This window comes from Peromyscus californicus, unplaced genomic scaffold, assembly GCF_007827085.1.
Source record: "Peromyscus californicus insignis strain IS unplaced genomic scaffold, ASM782708v3 Scaffold_8__1_contigs__length_139910024, whole genome shotgun sequence".
Taxonomy (NCBI): domain Eukaryota; kingdom Metazoa; phylum Chordata; class Mammalia; order Rodentia; family Cricetidae; genus Peromyscus; species Peromyscus californicus.
In genome coordinates, this window is record NW_026294606.1 from 116,617,196 (window position 1) to 116,639,903 (window position 22,708).

Consider the following 22,708-nt stretch of genomic DNA (forward strand, 5'->3'; position numbering starts at 1 on the left):
GGGTGTTGTCTTCAGCAATGCGGCCTTGCTGTCAGTTTGTGGAGAGCCACCTGTAGTCTGGACAACAACCTGGGTTGTTTGGGGATTCCCAAGAAACCCCCTTGGCCAACGACTTAATTAGATGAAGCTTCATTAGGTGACAAGAGATGGCCAGTTAGGACTTTGTTATTTGGCAATTTCATTGAGATCACATTCATGTGTGTATATATTTTAGAAAGCTTCTACTGTATTAGGTTTCCATGCTACCCCTCAAATGCCCCTTAATTTAGATTGTTTCTCCCTGTATTCCCCCCTCAGTTCCCTCTTCCTCCCCCTCCCCACTTGATCCTCCCATTCCAACACCCCCCCAATCCGTCTATAATTATCTAGTCTATTTCCATTTCCTGATGAGATCTGTTCCCTCTACTCTCACTCTATACCTACCCTCTGTGGTTCTACAGACTGTGAGCTCTGGTTCTCTTAACCACCGACCATAAAGAAATAGATTGAAAGCAGGAAATGTGAATGCTCCCAAAATCCTGCTACAAATGACTTGATATTTAAAAACAATTATAGATAAAGTCTTCAACTAGATTTTGATGAAGCCACAGAACAGGATCACTGGTCTAAAATGTAAACGAACTCATCAAAAGCATGTCTGTTTCACAGTCACACTCAGGGTTACCTTCTGATAACATGTTTTACTGTAGTATTTCCTTTTAAAATTCATCCATGATGACAAGAAAACAAAGACAGTGGCCCAGGAGAAATGCACAGTGTGTTTTAGTTTACAGCACAGAGATCCTTCTTTAATGGGAACTGTGTTCCTGGCTTCATCAATGAGTAAAGGGAAAAAGATCTTGCCCCTTTGAAGTTCTGAGGAGAGGTGTGGGTGTCCGAGTTAATATGGTTGGATAGGATATGCTACTGCTTTATAACTCTTCAAGGTTGGAACGGCCTCGCAGTCACTGTGGCATCCCATCCACCTGTGGCCTTAGTTCCAGATATTGAGAAAGCTGTCCCAGGACACTGTTGCTCAGCCATGACATCTTCAGTCACCCCCAAGCTGATGCAGATGTGGTATCCAGCTAAGACACCTGCTCTGCCAGCTTTGAATGCATCCCACATGTTGCAGTTGAAGTCATTGTCGTACCCAGTGAGGAGGAGGCGGTGGCCACTCTTGGAGAAGAATAATACAGATGTGATCCCTCAGATGATGTCATGAGCATGCATGATATGCATGGATGGCAAATAGCACGTAGCACCGTCTGAGCCAATGGCAAAGGCATTGCCACTGGGAAAGAAACTGAAGGCTTTGACATGAGACTCGTGTCCTGTAAAGGTCTGCCGGCACACCCCTTCTTGAACATCCCGGAGCTTGGCTGAACCACCACAAGCACCAGAGACAGTCTGGTGTCATGAGGACAGGGTCATAGCGTCTCCAGTGTGTCCAGTTAATGTGGCTGTCTGCTGGCCTGTCTTCTTGATGTCCCACAGGGCACATGTGGTGTCTCCAGAGCTGGTGACTATCTGATTGTCGCCCAGGAACCAGCCACAGGACAGATAATCTGTGTATTCTGCCATCTCACAACTCTCACACACTCCCTTAGGAAGTTTTCAGATTGTAAATGGAGCAGACGTTATCCAGGCCACCACAGGCCATCTAATTTCCAGAAAGAATGTCTGCATAAGTCATGACCCAGGAGGAGTGCGGATGGGTGGCATGGACCTTGTTTATGGTGTAGTTGTTCCAAATGAAGAGTTTCCCATCATGAGAGGAACTGACAAGGAGCTTGGAGTCTGTGCCTCAGTGCATGGCATAAAGCTTGTCCCATTGTCCCCTCAGCATGCTCCTGGTTCACATCTGGATTATTCCCACCGGACCTCTTGCCTCCCTCTGCCCCTAGTAACTACCATTTTACTTTTTACCTCTGAGAATTTTTAAAAAGCATATTGGATTTTAGTCATTTTCACCCCTATTACCTTCTCCCACGCCCACAACCCCACCCTAGCTGAAACCCTTTGCTTAGTCAGTGTTCTATTGCTTTAAGAGAAAGCATACCTACAGCAACTCTTACAAAAGAAAGCATTAATTAAAGCTTGCTGATAGTTTCAGAGGTTTAGTCCATTATCATCAAGGTGGGAGAACGGTGGTATGCAGGCAGACATGGTGCTGAAGATGTAGCTGAGGGTTCTACATCTAGATCTGCAGGCAGCAGGAAGAGGGAGACACTAGGCCAGACTTGGGCTTTTGAAACCTCAAAGCCCACCCCCAGTGAAACACTTCCTCCAACAAGGCCACACCTCTTAAACCTTCTCAAGTAGTTCCACTCCCTGATGACTAAACATTCAAATATATGAGCCTATATAGGGGAGGCCATCCTTATTCAAATCACCACATTCCACTCCCTGATCCCCATAGGCTTGTAAGTATATCATAATGCAAAAAATGCATCAGTCCAACTTCAAAAGATCCCATAGTCTATAAAGTCTATAACAGTCTCAACACTGTCAAAAGTCTAAAGTTCAAAGTCTCTTCTGAGACTCATGACAATTTAACTGTGACCACCTGTAAAATCAAAATTAAAAAAGCAGATTAAATACTTCCAACATACAATGGTACCAAATATACATTATCATTCCAAAAGGAGGAAAAAGGAGCATAGTGAAAAAATACTGAACCAAAGAAAGACCTAAAACCAGGCAGACAATCTCCAAACTCTGCAGCTCCATGTCTGATGTCAAAGTGCCCTTCAGATCTCCAAATCCTTTCAGTTTTGTTGACTGCAACACACTTCCCTTGGGCTGGTTTCACTCCCTGCTTGCAGCTCTCCTCAGCAAGTGTCCCACAGCTCTGGCATCTCCAACATTTTGGGGTCTCTGAGGCAATCCAGGCTTCACTTTCACAGCTTTGTGCAATGTTCTTTCTGGGCCTCCAAGCAGGGACACCCCTGACATATGCCTGGCCTCAGCGGCTTTCCTTAGCCATAGAGGGAGAATCCATAAACCCTTTCTTGTATCCTTGACTCTAAAGCCAGAACCACGTGGCTGAAGCTGCCAATCTCTTTTGCTTGTTGGGGCTGGAACTTGGCTCCCTTGTTCAAATATACTTTCATCAGCTTTGTGTTCGATGGTTTCCTTCACTGCTAAAGCTTTTCTTTCATTCCTTTTCACAAGCTGGAAGTTTGGTTGGATGGGGTCTTGCCCTGAAGTCATCACTCCCTTTATTCCATCCAGCATTTAGCTTTTCTTTAACCTTTATGTCTCACTGGACACCAAGCTTAGCTCCGCTGCACTTCCTAGTGTTTCTTTTCTCCTCAAACTGTACATTTTGTATTTTTCCTTGCTCAGCTTTGTCACAGGATATTTGATCACATGGTGAAACTCTGAGACTGAGTTAATAAAATTAATCTTGGATCGGGGGCAGAGCCAGTGACTAGTTGACAAAGATTAGCCATAGAGAATATGGAGGAGCCAGGAATACAGATAGAGAGATGTACAGGAAGGAGTATGGAGGGACGTAGAGATTCTCAGGTTTTTTTGGTTTAGGATGGATGGAGAGATACTCTCTTGCTGGGTCTCCAGCTGAAAAAGAAGTTCAGCTGGTTACTTCTCGGCTTCTCTGATCTATCAGGTTTTCATCCCAACATCTGACTCCTGAGTCTTTATTGGTAAATAGAACAACTCAGATAAAAACAACACAGCTTGCTCCTTTTCATTATAGATCCTCATAAGAGTGGCCACTAATAACCACACAACACAGTCAATACGAGGCTGTCTTGAAATGTCCTCTGCCAACACCATTAATCCAAAACTCTTCAATTTAGCCTCAGGCAGATTTTTTAGACAAGAGCAGAAAGCAGCACATTCTTCACCAAACTATCACAAGAATGGCCTCTAGGCCAATTAATAATATTCTTCCCCTGAAACCACCAGCTCATGGCTGTCATCACCCACAGTAGACTGGGCCCTCCCACAACGATCTTTAATCCAGAAAATGCCCCACAGACATGCACACAGGCCAGTTTAATTCTTTGTTGAGGCTTTCTTTTCCCAGATGACTCTAGTTTGTGTCAAACTGACAAAAACCTAACCAGCATGAGGCCCTGGGGGGACCTACTAATGTAATTTTGATAAGTGGTCACCTAGTCACTTGACTTCTCCATGACCTGTGTCCAAAATGTATGATATCTTCAGCAATGAGGTCTATCACCAAGTTCTGATGGGCAACCATGAGCAATAGCAATAGCTTGTATTGCTTTGGGGACCTCTGTAGACTCCTTGACCAATATCTGGCACAAGGATTTTTGTTTAATGACTTTTGGGTTCTGGGAGGAGCATTGCCCTTCTGTGTAAGGCGCCTTCATTCAAACTCTTTTACTAAAAATTGTAATTTTGATAAGTTTACAAAAGACTAGGTTTCCAACGACTCTTTCGTAAACCCTTAATGTTGGGTATCTCTTCCCCTACTCCCGCCTCTGTCCTCCCTTACATCCCCTCCCCATTTAAACATTATTCCTCACTTTGTTTATGTGTTTATTGTATCTGCATGTGTGTGCACATGTCACAATGTGCGGGGGGGGGGGGGGTGGTGTCAGAGGACAATTTGAAAAGGTCATTTCTCTCTTTCCACCGTGTGGGTCTGTCTTAGGGTTTTATTGCTGTGAAGAGACACCATGACCATGTCAATTCATATAAAGGAAAACATTTAATTGGGCTGGCTTACAGTTTCAGAGATGTAGTCCATTACAGTCATGGCAAGAAGCATGGCAGCCTGCAGGCAGACACGGTGCTGGAGAAGGAGCTGAGAGTCCTACATCTTGATTCAGCAGAAGGAGACTGCCACATGAGGCCCAGCTGGAGCGTGTAAGACCTCAAAGCCCACCTCCACAGTGACACACTTCCTCCAACAAGGCCATCCCTCCTAATAGTGCCACTTCCTAGAGCCAATCATTCAAACACGAGTCTCTGGGGCCATTCCTATTCAAACCCCCACAGGATCCCAGGGATTGGACTCAGCTCATCTGGCAAGCACTTTTACCCCAGACCTATCTCTCTGGCCCCACTTGATGGTTTTTACCCCTTATTCCCCTTTCCACCAGCATGTCACCTGTGTTTTACTATTCCCCATTCCCTTGAGTCTTTTCTTTTCCCAAATCCCTTTCTGGGCTGCAGAGATTGCTCAGAGGTTAAGAGTATGCATCGCTCTTGTAGAGACCCTGGGTTTGGTTCCCATTACCCACAGTTTGCCTGGACCTCCAGTTCCCTCTGGGCACTGAGCAAATGTGGTGCACATCAACTCACACAGGCACACACACACACACACACACACACACACACACACACACACACACTAATAATAGTAATAATAATAATAATAATAATAAATATTTTAAAAATTTCTATCTTTAGGCATTTTTGTAATTCTAAAAAATAGTTAATTTGTTACTGTTGCACCTGTATGTGCTTCATGGAGATGCACATGTGCCACAGCTTGTGTGTGGAGGTCAGAGGACAGTTCTGTGGAGCCAGTTATCTCCTTCCACAGTCACATAGGTTCCAGGGTTTGAACTCATGTCACTAAGCTTTTTCAGCAAACATCCTTATCTTCTGAGCCATCTCGCTGACCCTCCGTTACCATTTGTAGTTCTTTTGGGAACTCTCTGTTCAGTTCCATAACCTGCTTTCTAACTGGGTTTGTTAGAAACATAATAGGGTCTTGCTATGCAGCTTTGACTGGCTTGGAACTCACAATGTAGACCAGGCTGGCCTCAAACTCATAGAAACCCACCTGCCTCTGCCTCCTGAGTGCTGGAATTAAGGGGATGGACCACCACGCCCAACTAAGGTTGATGGTTTCTTGATGTTTAATTTTTTTTTTAAATCAACTCTGTGTAGGTAAGTGTATGTGTGCTTGTGCCCTCAGAAGCCCAAGGAGGTGTCAGATCCCCTGGAACTAGAATTACGGGTGTTGTTTACCACCCGACATAGGTGCTGGGACCCGAAAGGACCCTGAGGTCAGCACAAGACACACCAAGACCAAGTTCTCAACACAAAGGAGATGTATTTGCCCCAGAGGGACAGAAGGCTGGGAATAAGAGACAAAGACAGAAGACAGAGGACAAGGGAGAAGGGGAAGGGAACAAGGGAGGGGGAAGGGATATTTGCTTTGGAGGGATAAAGGACTGCCTCTGCATAGAGAGGAGATAGACGTGGTTTATAGGAAAATGGCAGTTTATAAAGGTACAAGGAGGAAACCCCGTGATAGGATGAGGTGTTTAATTTTAATTAGGCATGTTAATTAGGGTAGCCAAAGGGGGGCTTTTGATTGTTGGACCTCAATACTTTGATAGCTGGACCTTGGTAGTCAGCTTCAGGAGGAGGAAGTGGCCAAATAAGGGAACAGACCTTGGTGGCTAGCTTTAAGAAGGTAATGAGTTTTAGCAAGAAAGGGGGGATGGGGGAAGGGCAAGGCCCACCAGAGCAATGTTTGCCTTGCTCTGCCCTGCTAGAGCCCCTTCAGGACTCAAACTCTGGTCCCCTGCAAACGCAGCAAGTGCTCTTAACCTCTAAGCCATCTCTCCAGCTCCCCCTCTTCCCTCTTCAAAGTGACTGTGGATGGGATTGTTTCCCTGGTTTGTCTCTGATATTTAGGATGACTAGTGGTTTGGGCATGTTAATTTTGTAACCTGCCGTTTTGTTGAAAACGTTTGTAAGATCTAAGAGTCTTTGGGGTCTCACACACAGAATCATATCATCTGCAGATATGGATACTTTGACTTTTTCTTTCCTGTCTGTGTCCCTTTTATTTCTTCCTCTTGTCTTATTGCTGTAGCTAAGACTTTAAGCACGATATTGAACAGAAGTGAGTGTCTTGTTTGTTCCTGATCTTAGTGGGGAATGCTTTGTTTTTTGGTTTTTTTTTTCTTCTTCTGTTTATCATGATAGTGGATGTAGCTGTGTCATTAGCCTATCATTTTAAAATATGTTTTCTCTATCCTTAGTCCCTTCGGGGCTTTTATTTTGAAGGGATGCCAGAGTTTACGAAAGGCTTCTTTTGTATCTGTTGAAATAGTCATGTGATTCCCATCTTTAGTCCATTTATGTAATAAATTATATTTATTGCTTGCTGTATATGGAATTGTCTTTGCTTGTCTGAAATGAAGCCACCTTGATCAGAGTGAATGATCTTTTTGATGTGATATTGAATTTGGTTTATATTTTATTGAGAATTTTTACATCTATCTTCATTGGGGAGACTGAGCTATAATTTTCTGTTTGTTGTATATTCATCTGGTTTTTGTATCTGAATAAAACTGGCTTCCTAAAAAGAATTTGAAAGTGTTTCTTTACTAATTTTTAAAATTAAAATTTTATTTGTTTATTAGCGTCGGGTGTGGGTGCTCGGAGAAGCAAGAGGACAGTTCTTAGGTTCTCACTTACCACCTTTATGTAGATTCCAGGAACCAAACTCAGGCTGCCGGGCTTACACAGCAAGGACCTTTACTTGACCCTCCTCCTTTTCAGTTTTTTTTTTTTTTTTTTTTTTCGTTTTTCGAGACAGGGTTTCTCTGTGTAGCTTTGCGCCTCTCCTGGAACTCACTTGGTAGCCCAGGCTGGCCTCGAACTCACAGAGATCCGCCTGGCTCTGCCTCCCGAGTGCTGGGATTAAAGGCGTGCGCCACCACTGCCCGGCTCTCCTTTTCAGTTTTATGAAATAACTTCATATTGTTATTCATTCTTCTTTTTGCAGACCTGGTATAATTCTGTATTGAATTCACCTGGCCCAGGCCTCTTTTCAGTTGGGAGATTTTCTTTTTTAATTATTACTGCAATCATGTTCCTTGTCATAGATGTGTTTAACTTTGTTAGGTAGTTGTCTTAGTTAGGATTTCTATGGCTGTGAAGAGACACCATGACCTCACAACTCTTATAAAGGAAAACATTTAACTGGGGCTGGCTTACAGTTTCAGAGGTTTAGTCCATTATCATCATGGTGGGAAGCATGGCAGCATGCAGGCAGACATGGTGCTGGAGAAGGAGCTGAGAGTTCTACATCTTGAATCACAGGCAGAAGAAGGAGACTGTGAGCCACACTGAGCATAGCTTGAGCATATATGAGACCTCAAAGCCCACCCCATCACTGACACACTTCCTCCTACAAGGCCACACCCTCCAACAAAGCCACACTTCCTAACAGTGCCACTCTCTATGGGCCTATGGGGGCAATTTTCTTTTAAAGCACCACAGTCATAATCATCTAGAACAGTGGTTCTCAACCTATGAGTCGTGACCCCTTTGGGGCTCAAACAACCCTTTCACATGGGGTGCATAGAAGACATTCTGCATATCAGATATTTACATTATGATTCATAACAGCACAATTACAGTTATGAAGTAGCAATGTAATAGTTCTATGGTTGGGTGTCACCACATGAGAGTCACAGGGTTAGGAAGTTTGAGAACCAATGATCTAGAAAGTCATACACTTCTGTTAGATCTTCCAGTTTAGATGAGTTATACTCATCTGAATCTTAAAACACGTCCTCATGGTGTTCGGAATCTCCTCTGTCGTGATGTCTTCTTTCTCTTCTTTTTGTACTTTGGGGCTTTCCCACCTTTCTTCTGCTTAATTGACTGAGGGTTTACCAGCCCTGCCTATTTAAAGAACCAGCTCTTTGCTTCATTGATTCCTTATATTTATTTCATTGATTTCTGCCCTGATCTTAATGCATCTTGAGCTTTTGACTCCTCTTAGGGCAGTCTAGGTCTGTGGTAGGGCACATACCTTGCAAGAATGAAGCCCTTGGTTCAATCACCACTGGGGGTGGGGGTGGGTGAGGGGTGTCAAAAAAGAATGAACAAGCCGGGCGGTGGTGGCGCACGCCTTTAATCCCAGCACTCGGGAGGCAGAGCCAGGCGGATCTCTGTGAGTTCGAGGCCAGCCTGGGCTACCAAGTGAGTCCCAGGAAAGGCGCAAAGCTACACAGAGAAACCCTGTCTCGAAAAACCAAAAAAAAAAAAAAAAAGAAAAGAATGAACAAGAGCAAAAGTTCTCTTACAAACAGAAAAATACAATAATTATCTTTGTGAGTGGGTAATTCTATTTCCCTTGGTATAGTGTCCTCGGAGGTCACGCATGTGATAGCCTGTGTCAGCATTCCCCTCTTTACATGCTGAGTAATATTCCACTGTGGCTGTGCACACCTGATGTCTACTCCCCCGCTGATGGACACTTAGGTTATGTCCACCTTTTGACACCTGCAAAGAGTGGTACAGTGCACATGAATGTGTACCCTGCTTTCAATTTGTTTGTATGTATACATGTCACCCACAGGTGAACCTGTGAGTCACATGACTGTATCGCTTGGTTTCTGGAAGAAGAGCCAGGGATTTCACCAGCAGCTGCATTGGTCTGTACTCCAAGTACCTGTGCCCAGGAGTTCAGATTTCTCCACATTCTTGCCAACACGTGTTATTTTTCAGGTTTCCTGTTGTATTTCCTTTTTCTTTCTTTCTCTCTTTCTCTTTCTTTCTTTCTTTCTTTCTTTCTTTCTTTCTTTCTTTCTTTCTCTCTCTCTCTCTCTCTCTTTCTTTCTTTCTTTTTTTCTTGTTTTATTCATTTGTTTTTGTTTTTGCTTTTTGAAACAGGATTTCTCTGTGTAGTTTTTAGAGCCTGTCCTGGATCTCACTCTGTAGACCAGGCTGGCCTCGAAATCACAGAGATCCACCAGCCTCTGCCTCCCAAGCGCTGGGATTAAAGGCGTGTGCCACCACCGCCCGGCCTTCCTGTTGTATTTTCTGTGGATTTTATTCCCATTTCTCCAAGGAGTGGTGGTGTTACGCATATTCTCATCCATTTTCTCGGCCACTTGCGTATCTTCTGTGGAGAAAGGTCTCTTCAAGTCCCTCCGAGACAAGACAGGAGACAGGGAGGATTTGAAAGGACATGGGAAGGGAAAAGAGCCCCCCCCCCCCTCATCTAGAGACTAGTTGAAGCCTCCAGCCAGCACAATTAACCTTGGCACGAGGAGTCAACACAGCAACCACATTTCTTTCTAACAGACATTGTACGTTAGCACAGCAGCAAGCCTGAGACCTGAGCGCCTATGACTTGGGGAGGGGTCTATGCCACTTCCAGACATTCTCGGGAAATCTCAAACACTAACTTTGTTCACAGTAATGGGGACTTATCAAGTGTGGTCCTGCCAGGTGCTCCTCAGGAACCGCCCCAGGATCCCACCTGGATTCCTTAGCAACCCTTTAGAGATAAAGCCTCAAAACTCATCAGGCTGGTAGATGCCAAAAGACAACATGGCAGCGCTGTCTTTGAGAAACACCCAACCCATGCTCTCCGCTTCATCTTTGCTCTTGAGTTCCTCTCCATTAACCCCTGCTTCAAAATCTATTAAGTCAACTCCAAGTTGGTTTCCCATTAACTTGTCCTGGAATTCTCTTCTGTGCCAAAGGCAAGGACCTGGTTTCTCCTGAGTAGAGCTCTCTGAGGGCTCTTCAGGCTGCTGTGGGCACCGTTCCTGTCACTGCTGACACCTTGTCTATTTTGTTACTGGGTTGGTGGCCGGGATCTTCTTGTCTTCTCAGATTCTCACTGATGCCCACTGTTTTCCTCCTTGCTCACACAGAGAGAACTAAGGCTCCGGGGCAGAGCATCTTGGTTCACCCTCAGAATCACTGCTTCAGCCTGAAAACTGATGTAAGTCCTTCCAGATGCTTCCTCACAGCAAGTGCTCTCCCTCTGCAAAGACTGCCCGGAGAGTCCAGAGAAGCAGATGTGAAGGGAGCCTGTAGCTAGAGTTTTCCTGCCTGGCCCACAGTCAGGACAAATCTGTCACCCGCCAGTCCTACAGCCGCTCAGACCCAACCAAGTAAACACAGAGACTTATATTGCTTACAAACTGTATGGCCGTGGCAGGCTTCTTCCTAACTGTTCTTATATCTTGAATTAACCCATTTCTATAAATCTATACCTTGCCACGTGGCTCGTGGCTTACCAGCATCTTCACATGCTGCTTGTCATGGCAGCAGCTGGCAGTATCTCCCTCACTCAGCCTTCCACTTCCCAGAATTCTCCTTTCTCCTTGTCCCGCCTATACTTCCTGCCTGGCCACTGGCCAATCAGTGTTTTATTTATACAGAACGATATCCACAGCAGGAGCCCTTGTTGATAGGATGTGAAAGGACCAGAGTCGGGACAAGACACCCCAAGGCCCAGTTCTCAGCACAAAGGAGATGTATTTGCCCCAGAGGGACAAAGGCAGGGAATAAGAGACAAAGACATGAGACAGAGGACAAAGAAGAAGGGGAAGGGAACAAGGGAGGAGTGAAGGGATATTTGCCCCAAGGGACAAAGGACTGCCTCTGGGTAGAGAGGAGACAGATGTGGCCCATAGGAAAATGGCAGTGTATAAAGGTAAAGGGGGAAACCCCATATTAGAATGAGGTGTTTAATTTTAATTAGGCATGTTAATTAGGGTAGTCAAAGGTGGGGCTTTTGATTGATGGACCTCAATACTTTGATAGCTGGACCTTGGTAGTCAGCTTCAGGAGGAGGAAGTGGCCAAATAAGGGAACAGGCCTTGGTGGCTAGCTTTAAGAAGGTAATGGTTTTTAGCCCATAGGAAAATGACAAGTTATAAAGGGACAAGGGGAAACTCCATGTTAGGATGAGTTTGTTTTAATTGAGCATGTTATTTAGGTGAGCCAAAAGGGGCTTCAGAACTTTGATAACTGGACCTTGGTGGTCAGCCTCAGGAGAAAGAAGCAGTTATATAAGGGAATAGACCTTGGTGGCTAGCTTTAGGACTGAAATCTAGCAGTTTAGGAATGAAGAGGGAATAGGGGAGGGCAAGGTCTGCCAGAGCTATGTTTACCAACGTGGGCCTACTAAAGCCCTTCAGGATGCCTGTGGTTGATGCTTACACTCAGGAAATCACAAGACATTGAACCTGAAGAATTCTTCTTTGTTGCCTGGGCAGTGTGAGATATATGTGTGTGGTGGTCACTTGAATGAAAGTGACCCCCATAGACTGATAGGGTGGGGCATTATTGGAGGTGTGGTCTTGTTGGAGGAAATGTGTCATGGAGGGTGGGCTTTGAGGTCTCAAATGCTCAAGCCACACCCAGTGTCTCACTCTCTTCCTGCTGCCTGCCTCTCAGCTACCTCTCCAGCACCATGTCTGCCAGCATGCCAGCATGCTTCCCACCATGACAATAATGGACTAAACTCTGAACTGTAAAAGAGCCCCCCAGTTAAGTGTTTTCCTTTGTAAGAGTTGCCATGGACAACTGGGCAGTTTTGGCCACATCTTTAATCCCAGCACTCAGGAGGCAGAGGCAAGTGGAGCTCTGTGAGATTGAGGCCAGCCTGGTCTACAGAGCTAGTTCTAGGACAGTCAGGGCTACACCGAGAAACCCTGTCTCAAACTTAAAAATGGTCATGGTGTCTCTTCACAGCAATAAAAACGCTAACCAAAACAGAAGTTGGTACCAGGAACTGGGATATTGTGATAGTCCTGACCATGCTTTTGTTCGGAGGAAAGTGGACTTTGGAACTTTGAATTAGAAAAATAGTTGAATGCTTAAGTGGAGCTTAATGGGCCATCGTAGTAAGAGCATGGAAGGCAGTGGTGCTGAGGGTGATTTGAGCTGTGGGGGCCTGGCTCAACAGGTTTCACAGGAGAAGAAGTATGTGGCCTAGAGACCATTCTCGTGATATTTTGACTAAGAATGTGGTTGCTTTCTGCCTTTGTCCAGAAAAATCTGTCTGAGGTTACAATGAAGAGTTTTGGATTAATTGAGCTAGCAGAGGAAATCTCAAAACAGCCTAGTAATGACTCTGTCATTCACTCTTATGCAGATCTATAATGAAAAGGAGCAAACCGAGCAAGGAAAAAAACAAAATGTATAGTTTGAGGAGAAAGGGGGCACCAGGAAGTTGAATGGAGCTAAGTCCTGTGTTCAAGGAGATAAACAGATGAAAGGAAATCCTGATGTTAAATGGAAAAAAGTGAGTGGTGACCTCAGGGTCACCTAAGCAAGCTAAGCTTCCAACTTGTGAAAAGGAATTAAAGAAAAGTTTAGAGCTGGGGGTGGTGATGCACACCTTTAATACTAGCACTCCAGAGTCAGAGGCAGACAGATCTCTGAGTTTGAGACCAGCCTGGTCTACAGATCCAGTTTCAGGACAGCCACACTTAAGTGGTGAAGGAAACCATTGAAAACAGAAAGCAGGTGAAAATGTATTTGAAAGAGGGGGCCATGTTTCAGCCCCAGCAAGCAGCAGAGCTTGGCGGCTTTGGCCATGTGGTTCTGACTTTAGAGTCAAGGATAGAAGAAAGGGGTTACGGAATCTCCCTCTTTGACTAAGAAATGTAGATGGAATTTTCTCCAGTCCTGCCTTGCCCAACAGTCCAGATGATCTATCCCATCCATGGTCCCACAGCTGCTTATAAAATAATTACACAGAGGCTTGTATTAATTACAAACTGTACGGCCTATGGCTTTGGCTTCTTGCTAGCTAGCTCTTTCATCTTAAATTAATCCACTTTTATAAATCTATATGTTGCCACGTGGCTGTAGCATTACTGGTCTGCTGGCATCTTGTTGCTCCTTCAGCGGCGGGCTCAAGTCTCTCCTGACTCCACCCCTCTTCTCTCTGAATCTTTGCTTGGATTTCCCACCTGGCTGTAAGCTTTCTTGCCATAGGCCAAAACAGTTTTATTTATTATCCAACAAGAGCCACACATATTCACAGCATACAGAAAGGTATCCCACAGCAAAGGAAAGCCACTGAGGCCAGATCAGGGGTGTCCCTACATGGAGGCCTAGAAAGGCCATTGTGTGAAGCTGTAAAGGTGAAGCTTGGATTTCCTTGGAGACCCCAAGTGTCAGAGATGTTGGAGATGCCAGTGTCGTGGGACACCTGCCAAGGAAAGCTGCTAACAGGAAGTGGAACCAGCCCAAGAGAAAAAAAAAATGTGTTGCAGTCAACAAAGCTGAAAGGAGTTGGAGATCTGAAGAACATTTTGACATCAGACATGGAGATACAGAGTTTGGAGTTTGCCCAGCTGGTTTTTGTCTTGCTTTGGTCCATTTCCATAGCCTTCCTCACTACGCTCCCTTTCCTCCCTTTTGGAATGATAATGTATATTCTGTGCCATTACGTGTTGGAAGTATGTGATTTACTTTTTGGTTTTGGTTTTTTGTTTTGTTTCTTTTTTTTTCTTTTTTTTTTTTTTTTTGGTTTTTCGAGACAGGGTTTCTCTGTGTAGCTTTGCGCCTTTTCCTGGAACTCACTTGGTAGCCCAGGCTGGCCTCGAACTCACAGAGATCCGCCTGGCTCTGCCTCCCGAGTGCTGGGATTAAAGGCATGCGCCACCGCCACCTGGCTGGTTTTGGTTTTATAGAGCATTATAGTTAAGAGATTTCATGAGTCTCAGAAGAGACTTTGAACTTTGGGTTTTTAGACAATGTGGAGACTGTTAAAGACTATGAAGACTTTTGAAATTGAACTAAATGTATTTTGCATTATGATATGGCTACAATCCTATGGGGACCAGGGAGTGGAATGTGGTGGTTTGAATAAAAATGGCCCCCATAGACTCATGAGGAGTGGCACTATTAGAAGGTGTGGCCTTGTTGGAGGAAGTGTGTCACTGGGGGTGGACTTTGGGGTTTCAGATGCTCAAGCCAGACCCAGTGTCTCACTCTCTTCCTGCTGCCTGCCTATTCAGATGTAGAACTCTCAGCTACCTCTCCAGCAACGTGTCTGCCTCATGCTACCCTGCTTCCTTCCATGACAATAATGAACTAAACCTCTGAACTGCAAGCCAGCCCCTATCAAGTGTTTCATTATGAGAGTTGCTGTAGTCATGGTGTCTCCTCACAGCAATAGAAACCCTAAGACAGTGTGAGGACCCAAGAAAGGGGCTGGGCCTGTGAAGAGCTGAGCAACCTCAGAGAGCCCCCCACAGCCTGACTCTGTTTCCCAGCTTCCTGTGCAGTCAGGATGCCCATGTGACTGAGTCCTGCCAAGGACACACAGCACAATGGGTGTACACTCTTTTCATCATCCCACAAACCTCCCTTCTCTTCCAGGGAGGAGTTCAGACACTGGAGGAGGGCAGGACCAGGAGAAGGAAGGCTCTCGGTCCCTGGATATCCACGTGGGAGGCCCTCCATTGATCAGACCGTTGGATGTGCCTATATGAGAAAGAACTGTCCTATTGAATGAACATTCTAGGCCTAGCTCTGGACCTGGGGATGAGCAGTGATCTTGTGCATGGCTAAGCCAGGTTGGTGGAAGCTTGGGGACAAATCCCTGGCTTTTCTGTTGGTATTTGTGTACCTGCCTCCCAAGCCTTGCATCCACCCATAGGTTGACCTTACACAAGTCTCTTTATATTTAAATGTCAAACCTTCTCCAGTAAGTGGCATGAGTCATGGGGCCCCATCCTATTTCACAGTGACACAGACGACAAGGAACCAAGGCAGACACTGTTGGTGAACATTTATTTTCCCAGAAGTAGGAGAGGAGGTGGATCTCAGGGCACTTGAGGCTCTGTGCATGGGCAGTGGGCAGATTAGCACTAATGGTGCTCCTGGTTGGCAGATGCTCCTCCTGGGTTCTGGAGGGACATGAGCCCCAGACACAGCTGTCTGGTTTGGATTGAGCCCTCCGTGGTCCCTTCTTCTGTTAGCTGAGGCTCAGAGAGGTAAAGCAATGTCCTCAGGGTCACATAATCCAGTCATTCTGCTAAGCTGAGCCACATTCCCTCCAGAGAAGCAAGCAGCTTTATTCCATCCCCCAGGACACTCCCCAGGGAAGCACAAATGAGTCCCAAACCCTTGGCATGGCCCAATCACTCAAGAATAATTCCCAACCAAGCTCTTTACCTTAACTATTCCACCCACTGCAGCTACCACAGCCAGCTGCTTTCTGAGGACAAGAATGCATGGCCTTCCCTGAGTCCAGTTCCTAAAACACTCCAACTCATCTATTTGGCCTCCTACATAGTTATCCTCTTTTCCTGTATAAATATGACTAGAGCTTATAATACCAAGCCACGGCAGTCATGACACCATAGCACGAATTTGATGATCAGTTATTCAGTCAAGGAGTCAGGAGAAGTAGGGTGAGGAAGAAAGAGTGAAAACAAAACCTAACATGTGGTTAAAGAGGGATGGAAGTAAAGTTAGGGTTTCACAGTTGACGTGCATAGTCCCTTTCTAACAACCCGGGTCTCTGTGTTGACAGGAAACTGTCCTGTATCTAGAGGTGAGGGGAATGTACTTTTATTGATGGAGTCTGCAGCTCCTTTCAGAATTCTGATTCTGAGTCTGCCCCTGTGCTCCCTGCCCCTGTGCTCCCTGCTCGCTGCCCCTGTGCTCCCTGCTCCCTGCCCCTGTGCTCCCTGCTCCCTGCCCCTGTGCTCCCTGCCCCATGCCCCCATGCTCCCTGCCCCATGCCCCCGTGCTCCCTGCCCCATGCCCCCGTGCTCCCTGCCCCATGCCCCCGTGCTCCCTGCCCCATGCCCCCATGCTCCCTGCCCCATGCCCCCTGCCCCATGCCCCTGTGCTCCCTGCCCCATGCCCCTGTGCTCCCTGCCTCATGCCCCTGTGCTCCCTGCCCCATAGCCCCGTGCTCCCTGAGCCATGCCCCGTGCTCCTTGCCCCATGCCCCGTGCTCCTTGCCCCATGCCCCGTTCTCCCTGCCCCATGCTGGAGACCAGGAGACAGGAGGAACTCTGGTGGAGACCTCGGCCTAACCCCAGGGCTTAGTGGATTAGCCTGAAATCCTGAGAATTCTACTGAGAGAAGGTGGAAGCCATGGAAGTCTGAAGAATGAGGCTTGGCGGGTGCCCACCAGGATTGACTGAAGCCTGAGAGGTGAGTGGCTGGATGAGTGCAAGTGGCAAGAATAACATTCCGGATATCAGCAACCTTCCAGGAAGCGGAACTGAGTAGCACAGACTTGAAGCATGTGGGTCTTCCCTAGGCTGGGGAAAGGGAAGCACCCAGATCTGCAGGACCAGGGCACCAAAGCAAGGGCCGTAGCCTTAGCTAAAGCAGTGCGGAGGGGATGCTGGGAAAGGGCTGGCCAGAATGTGCTCCCTCAGCTGCCATGTTGGCTAGAGGGGCTGGAGGGGCTGGAGGGGAGGTGGGAGGACCAGAGGCCTGGCAGAGTGAGGACCAGGGCATGGAGGTTGGCGAAGGCAGCATTGTTGGCAAGGCTCTTGCTGGACGGCAGTGCGATAGGACTTGCTGAGCCTTCCTGGGAGTGGCCATGCCCATGGTCATCAGGCCTTCCTCACTAGGTCAGTTTGGAGAGAATCCTCTTCACCCAGGACGTGTTGGGGTCAGCACAGATGTCCCGGTTCTTGAAGGTTATCAAACTGTGAGAGACACAGGGAGTGAGCAGGAGCATTAGTGGGCTGGAGACAAAAGGATGGACTTGGGAGCTGGCCTAGTTGGATGGGATTCTAGGTTTGCTCCTTGTTAGCAAGTCAGGTAACTTCTCTGAGCCCTGGTTTCCACCTCTATAAAATGGGGTGACAGTCCTGCCCAGCTGCGTGAGATTTTGATGAAGTTATCAGGATACTACTGACCTGCAAGGGTCACAGCACATAGTAGGTGCTAATAATTGTGTCAGAAAATGTCCTCAACTTCTTACGTTGGCTTTTGTTTCTGTGTGTGTATGTGTGTGTGTGTGTGTGTGTGATGCATGTGCACAGGCATGTAGAGACCAGAGGTTAACATAGAGTGTCTCTCTCACTTGCTGTCCATCTTATGTTTAAATACAGTTCACTGACCTTGAAGTTCCAATTCAGCTAGACTGGCTGGCCAGCAGTATTTCTGTCTTTGCCTCCCCAGCACTCGGATTACAGGCACATGCTGCCAGATCTGGCTTTTTTGCGTGAGTGCTAAGTATCCAAACTTAGGATCCTCTAGCAAGCACTTTACTGACTGGGCAATTTCCTCGATCCCTTTTATAATAGCTTTCTTAATTCTTACAACAATTTCACGTGTCCCTAGTCTACCCACAGATGTAAAGAAATTTGGCCGAATATAAGGAGTAAAGTATGTCTGAGGTGGGAACTGGACTGTGACTTTGTAGAACGTCCCTTCCAGGCCTCTTTGAGAGTCCTAGAGCATCTGGTGGAGAAATAGGTTTGCCTGTGGTGATGGAAGAGTTAACTGTCAGTCAACAGTATCTAGGATCACTTTGGAGACCTCTGGGCATGCCCATGGGGATATCTTATTTTAAGTGATGTGAGAAGACCCATCTTAATTGTGGGTGGGACTCTTCCCCGGGCAGTAGAGCCTGGATAAAGTGGAGACACAAGCTGAGCATGTGCATTCATCCCTTTCTGTCTCCTGGTTGTGGATGAGAGTGACCAGCTGCTCCTGCCACCTTGATTTCCCTGCCCCGATGGCCTGCACCGTGAACTGTGAGCTAAAACAAACCCTTTCTCCCCTAAGCTGTTCTTGTCAGAGTATTTTATCACAGCAATTAGAAAAGAAACTCAGCCGCCCACCAAGTGTGGCCCCAAGGCTCCTGCCCTGCACAGCCATAACAAGTACTGGGCCAGACCTGGCCATGGAAGCTGGAGTTGGCAAGGTGGGTAAGGCTGGCTGGGGCCTCTTCTCCCTTTCCATAGCTGCATCCAGCCATCCAGCTGAGAGCTGCTGGCTCCCACATCCCTGACCTGTCCTTGCGTCACAGACCACAAATAAACAGTGCCCGAGGACAACAGCAACACTGAGCTTGGCTTTTTTCTTTTTTTGAGACAGGGTCTCTCTACATAGCCCTTACTGTCCTGGAACTCACTATGTAGACCAGGCTAGCCTTGAACTCACAGAGATCCACCTGCCTCTGCCTCCCAATGCTGGAATTAAAGGTGTGGGCCACCACAGCCAGCCTGAGCTTGACTTCTTGGGCATCTTATGCAAGGCTGGTCCCTCCCTATGCGTTCATCTCCCCATCTGTCAAGCTGTATTTTTCCTAGAGTTCCTTTAGGCTCAGAGTCCGAGGATCACTAGGTCTGTCCTTCACTGAGCATCTGTTGTGTTACAGGCCAGAGCTCTGTGACTTCCACTTGCCGTAGCTGCCCTGTGATGCTGAAGAGACCCTTAAGCTCATGCCACCTCGGCAGTGTGCAAGGGAACCAGACAGACCGTGATTGCTGCACAGGGCTGTTTCTAGCTAAGGGCTTATGTGCCTTGTGCTCAGCACACAATCTTTCTGCACCTGGGGAAACGGGAGTTATGGCTCCACTGAAGTGATGAAAAACAGTCTCAGAGCTGAAGGGCCAGAACCTTGGGAGGGCTCCTGCTCTGCCCTTCTTAACCCTTCTCCAGTAGACATCTCTAAGAGATGGAGTTAGCTGTGGGAGGAGGGAGAGAAGATAGAGAGCCCAAGGGGTGGGGTCATGACCCCAAATCCAAGAACTATCCCAATAGGTGATGTGGCTGGAAGTAGGCTCTAAGGGATTAGACGCAGCCAGATGGGGAACCACAGGAAAAGATGGGTCCTTCTGCCAGGTGGAGAAAGCCGGGGTGCAGAGGGAAGAGAACACTCCTCCCAGGAATACAGGAGCAGCCTGGGAAGCCTTGCCCCATGCTCTTCTTTAGTGAGCCTGCTTGCCATTCCCCTTGCTGAGCCTAAGTCCTCTTCCCTCTCCTGAACCTGGGTCCCTTTCTCTTTGCTGAGCCTGGATCCCTTTTCTTTGCTAAGCCTGAGTCTCCTTCCCTTTGCTGAGCGTGGGTCTCACCTGCAAAATGGGCCAACCTCCCATAGAATTGCTTCAGAGACTGATGAGTTACATAGGTAGTGCTCAGAATAGCCTGAGCACCTGGGTGTCAGCACTTAATAGTATGTCTCTGGCCAAAACGGCTACCTGGAAGAATGCCGGGAGACTGGGAGGACTCAGAATGTCTCAGCAGGGAGTGACTCTAGGCATGCTGCTTGTACCCCTACACCCACAATGCTTCCCATCAACAATAGCCTGTGGCTGTGTACTGCCCACATGTCCATGCCATGCTGGGGTGGTACCCATCTATTCAGCTGCCATCCACAGGTCTGTCATGTTACAGATGTTCAACAATATCTGTTGAATGGTACCATCATTTTGGGATTCAGAACATCTAAGCCTGCCTAAACCATCCCATCCAGCCAAGCCTCCTTGCATTGAAGTTTGCTACATCCTGCCCACCCTTTGTCCACATCTGTCAGGCCCCTCCTCCAAAGCCCTGTGGCCCAGCTTCCTACTCACACAACACCAGGCTTGCGGCAGGACTTTGAGGTCCAGTAGAAGTCCTTCACTACACGTAATGGCAATGGACGACGGATATAGTCTCTGCAGCAAATAGTGTCTTCCACGTTGGTACCATAGGGACCTGGTGGAGGGGTACCCAGGGCACATTAGCTGGAGTGCAGAGATTATGGCCCCAGCCATAATCACAGACTGACCTATAGGGGAAAGATTCTCTTCCACATCAATGGATATCTTCTAGGCCTCATACAAAGATGCCACTGAGAGCTCAGTGTCTACACTCTGGGAAGTGGATTCAGAATGACTGAGCACCAACAGGCTTCTAAACGGGCTCCTGCACCTCTGAGTCAGAGGGAACCCCAGTCACCTTGGATCAGTACGTGGCAGACAGCACCTGCTTCCCAGGAGCTTGTCAGATGCTCGGCCCTGGCCCTGCTCCAGTCCCACCAAGCCTCATGCATGCAACGCAGAATTAGAAATGTCTTCCTCTTCTCTGTGCCCTGGTGAGGCTAGAGCAGGGAAGGCAAGCATCCAAGGTCACAGTGAGACTGTAGCAGAGTCAGACTCAAGGCTCAGTCAGAAGACAGTCACAACAGACCTGGTTCGAGTCCCACTCTGCCCCTGAGTGACCCTAATCACTTGTCATCTCCAAGGCCCATGGAAGAATACCAGTTCCACAGGGCTGTGCTTACATGGGGGCTCTCCAGAAACTTGACCCTGTGAGCAACAATTGGTTGGTTGTAGTTGCCTCATTCTACTGTGGAGACCCTTCTCGTCCAGCCCCAAACAGGGGTGTTGATAGTGTAATAGGAAAGAGGGGTCAGGACCCTGTGTCGACCTCAGGCTCCAGAGCAAACCTTGGGTGTTGGGAGGACATGGCCCACTTTCCAAGAGTGTCTCTGCCTTCCCCAACGGATACCTCGTAGGCCCTGTATCTACTTCAAGAACCCCTATATTTGAGCTGTCTGGGCAGCAGGGTCCCCAGGCTTTGCATATCACAACCCCCAAACCAACTGAGGCAGATCCTAAGCCAAACCTTCCTGACTACCCACTTTATAAACGGGCCCATTTAGAAGTAGTAGCGCTAGCCCGTGGATGCGCCAGAGCTAGCCCAAAGCCACAAGAGCCAATGGCAGACTCACTCTGGGACTCTTTCTAGACACTCCAGTGTCCACCCTCCTACTCCCCAGCTCACCTGCATCGGATGTCTGCAGGGCCACAGCAAGAAGGATGAGAGCCACGAGGAGCGGGGTCCGCAGGCCGGCCATGCTGTGCTTGTCCTTGCCAGGTGTCTTCTGGCCAGAGGACAGGGAGGCCTGGTACTTAAACACTCTCTCCACCCACTGGTTCAGATATCTTAGTCACCACCAAGCCTGACATTCATGCCCTAAAAGAAGAAGTCCTACTTCCCCAGATGGGAGATCCAAGGGCGGGGAACTACTCAGGGGGACTGCCACTCATCCAGACTATGGGTCTCCAGAGACTTGTAAAGTCCCCTCAGCGGTGCTCTCCAGAGGCTCTTTGCCCTGTGACCTCAGCCATGTCGCCAGGGGTCTCCTGGTAGAGATGGGGAGCCCGGCAAAGCCCCACTGCTCCACTCAGTGGCTGTTGGCACATGAATAGCGGACAAGCACAGACTGTTGCCTGGAGCTGAGGCCTTCTTCATGCCTCAAGGCCGGGCATCAGAGTCTCTTTTCAAAGGTGGAGCCCGTGAGCCCTTTGGGTCAGGCTTTTGCCCCATAGCCTCCCTTCTAGGGTTTCTCAGAAAACTCAGCCTCACCGGCTCACGCGGGCTGCCCCTCAGCCTGCACAGAACCTGCACCTCTCAGTTCTTCCTCGTCCACTTCATCCGACCCCCCCTTGCTTTCCCACTGGCTCAACTTGCTTTGCATACAGCCCCTCGTCCCTAGTCCTGTCCATCTCCCCGACCTGCGACCTGCGTGGCCACCAACAGGTTCCCCTCCCCACGCCGCAGCTGGAGTGAGTGTGCGGACTCAAAGGGCCATGTGGCCCTTTCCTACTTTAAAGCCCTCCTGGGGCTCCCCATTCTCCTGAGGTCTGAACCCAAACTCCCGACTAGGACCCTTAAGGCCACTTTTCCAAAACTATTTCCCACAGTCAGAGGGACCACACCACACTACTAAACAGTTCCTCAAAGGGTTCTGTGGCCTGACCCTGACGATGTTTCCACTTTCTACGTCTCTACTGCAGAAACTCCTACTCAAACGTCAAGGACTGCTTGAAATGTCACTTCTTTGGTAAGCCTACTTACTCAGGACTTCACATTCTCCATGTGACCTGGAATGTGGCCCAAGAGGAGCCAGAGGAGACTTTCTTATAAGCACAGGACAGCTGATCTCTTATCGTCCTCAGGATTCAATCTGTTGAGCTGTCTGCAGCTGTCTGTGTGTCAGTTTTGTGAACTGTCACCTGTA

General features: G+C 47.7%; 1 protein-coding gene and 1 pseudogene across 1 annotated transcript; both read right to left on the reverse strand.

Annotated features, from left to right (window-relative positions):
- Window positions 1-973: 973 nt before the first annotated feature.
- LOC128103924 (guanine nucleotide-binding protein G(I)/G(S)/G(T) subunit beta-1-like) lies at window positions 974-3,395 on the reverse strand (annotated as a pseudogene).
- A 13,360-nt stretch (window positions 3,396-16,755) lies between these two features.
- Window positions 16,756-22,109, reverse strand: Ccl22 (C-C motif chemokine ligand 22). The gene is made up of 3 exons (XM_052728880.1): window positions 21,469-22,109; window positions 20,274-20,397; window positions 16,756-17,393 (listed from the first exon to the last, which is right to left on the reverse strand). The coding sequence occupies exons 1-3, from the start codon at window positions 21,539-21,541 to the stop codon at window positions 17,312-17,314; spliced, it is 279 nt and encodes a 92-aa protein (XP_052584840.1). The 5' UTR covers window positions 21,542-22,109; the 3' UTR covers window positions 16,756-17,311.
- Between the last annotated feature and the right edge of the window lie 599 nt (window positions 22,110-22,708).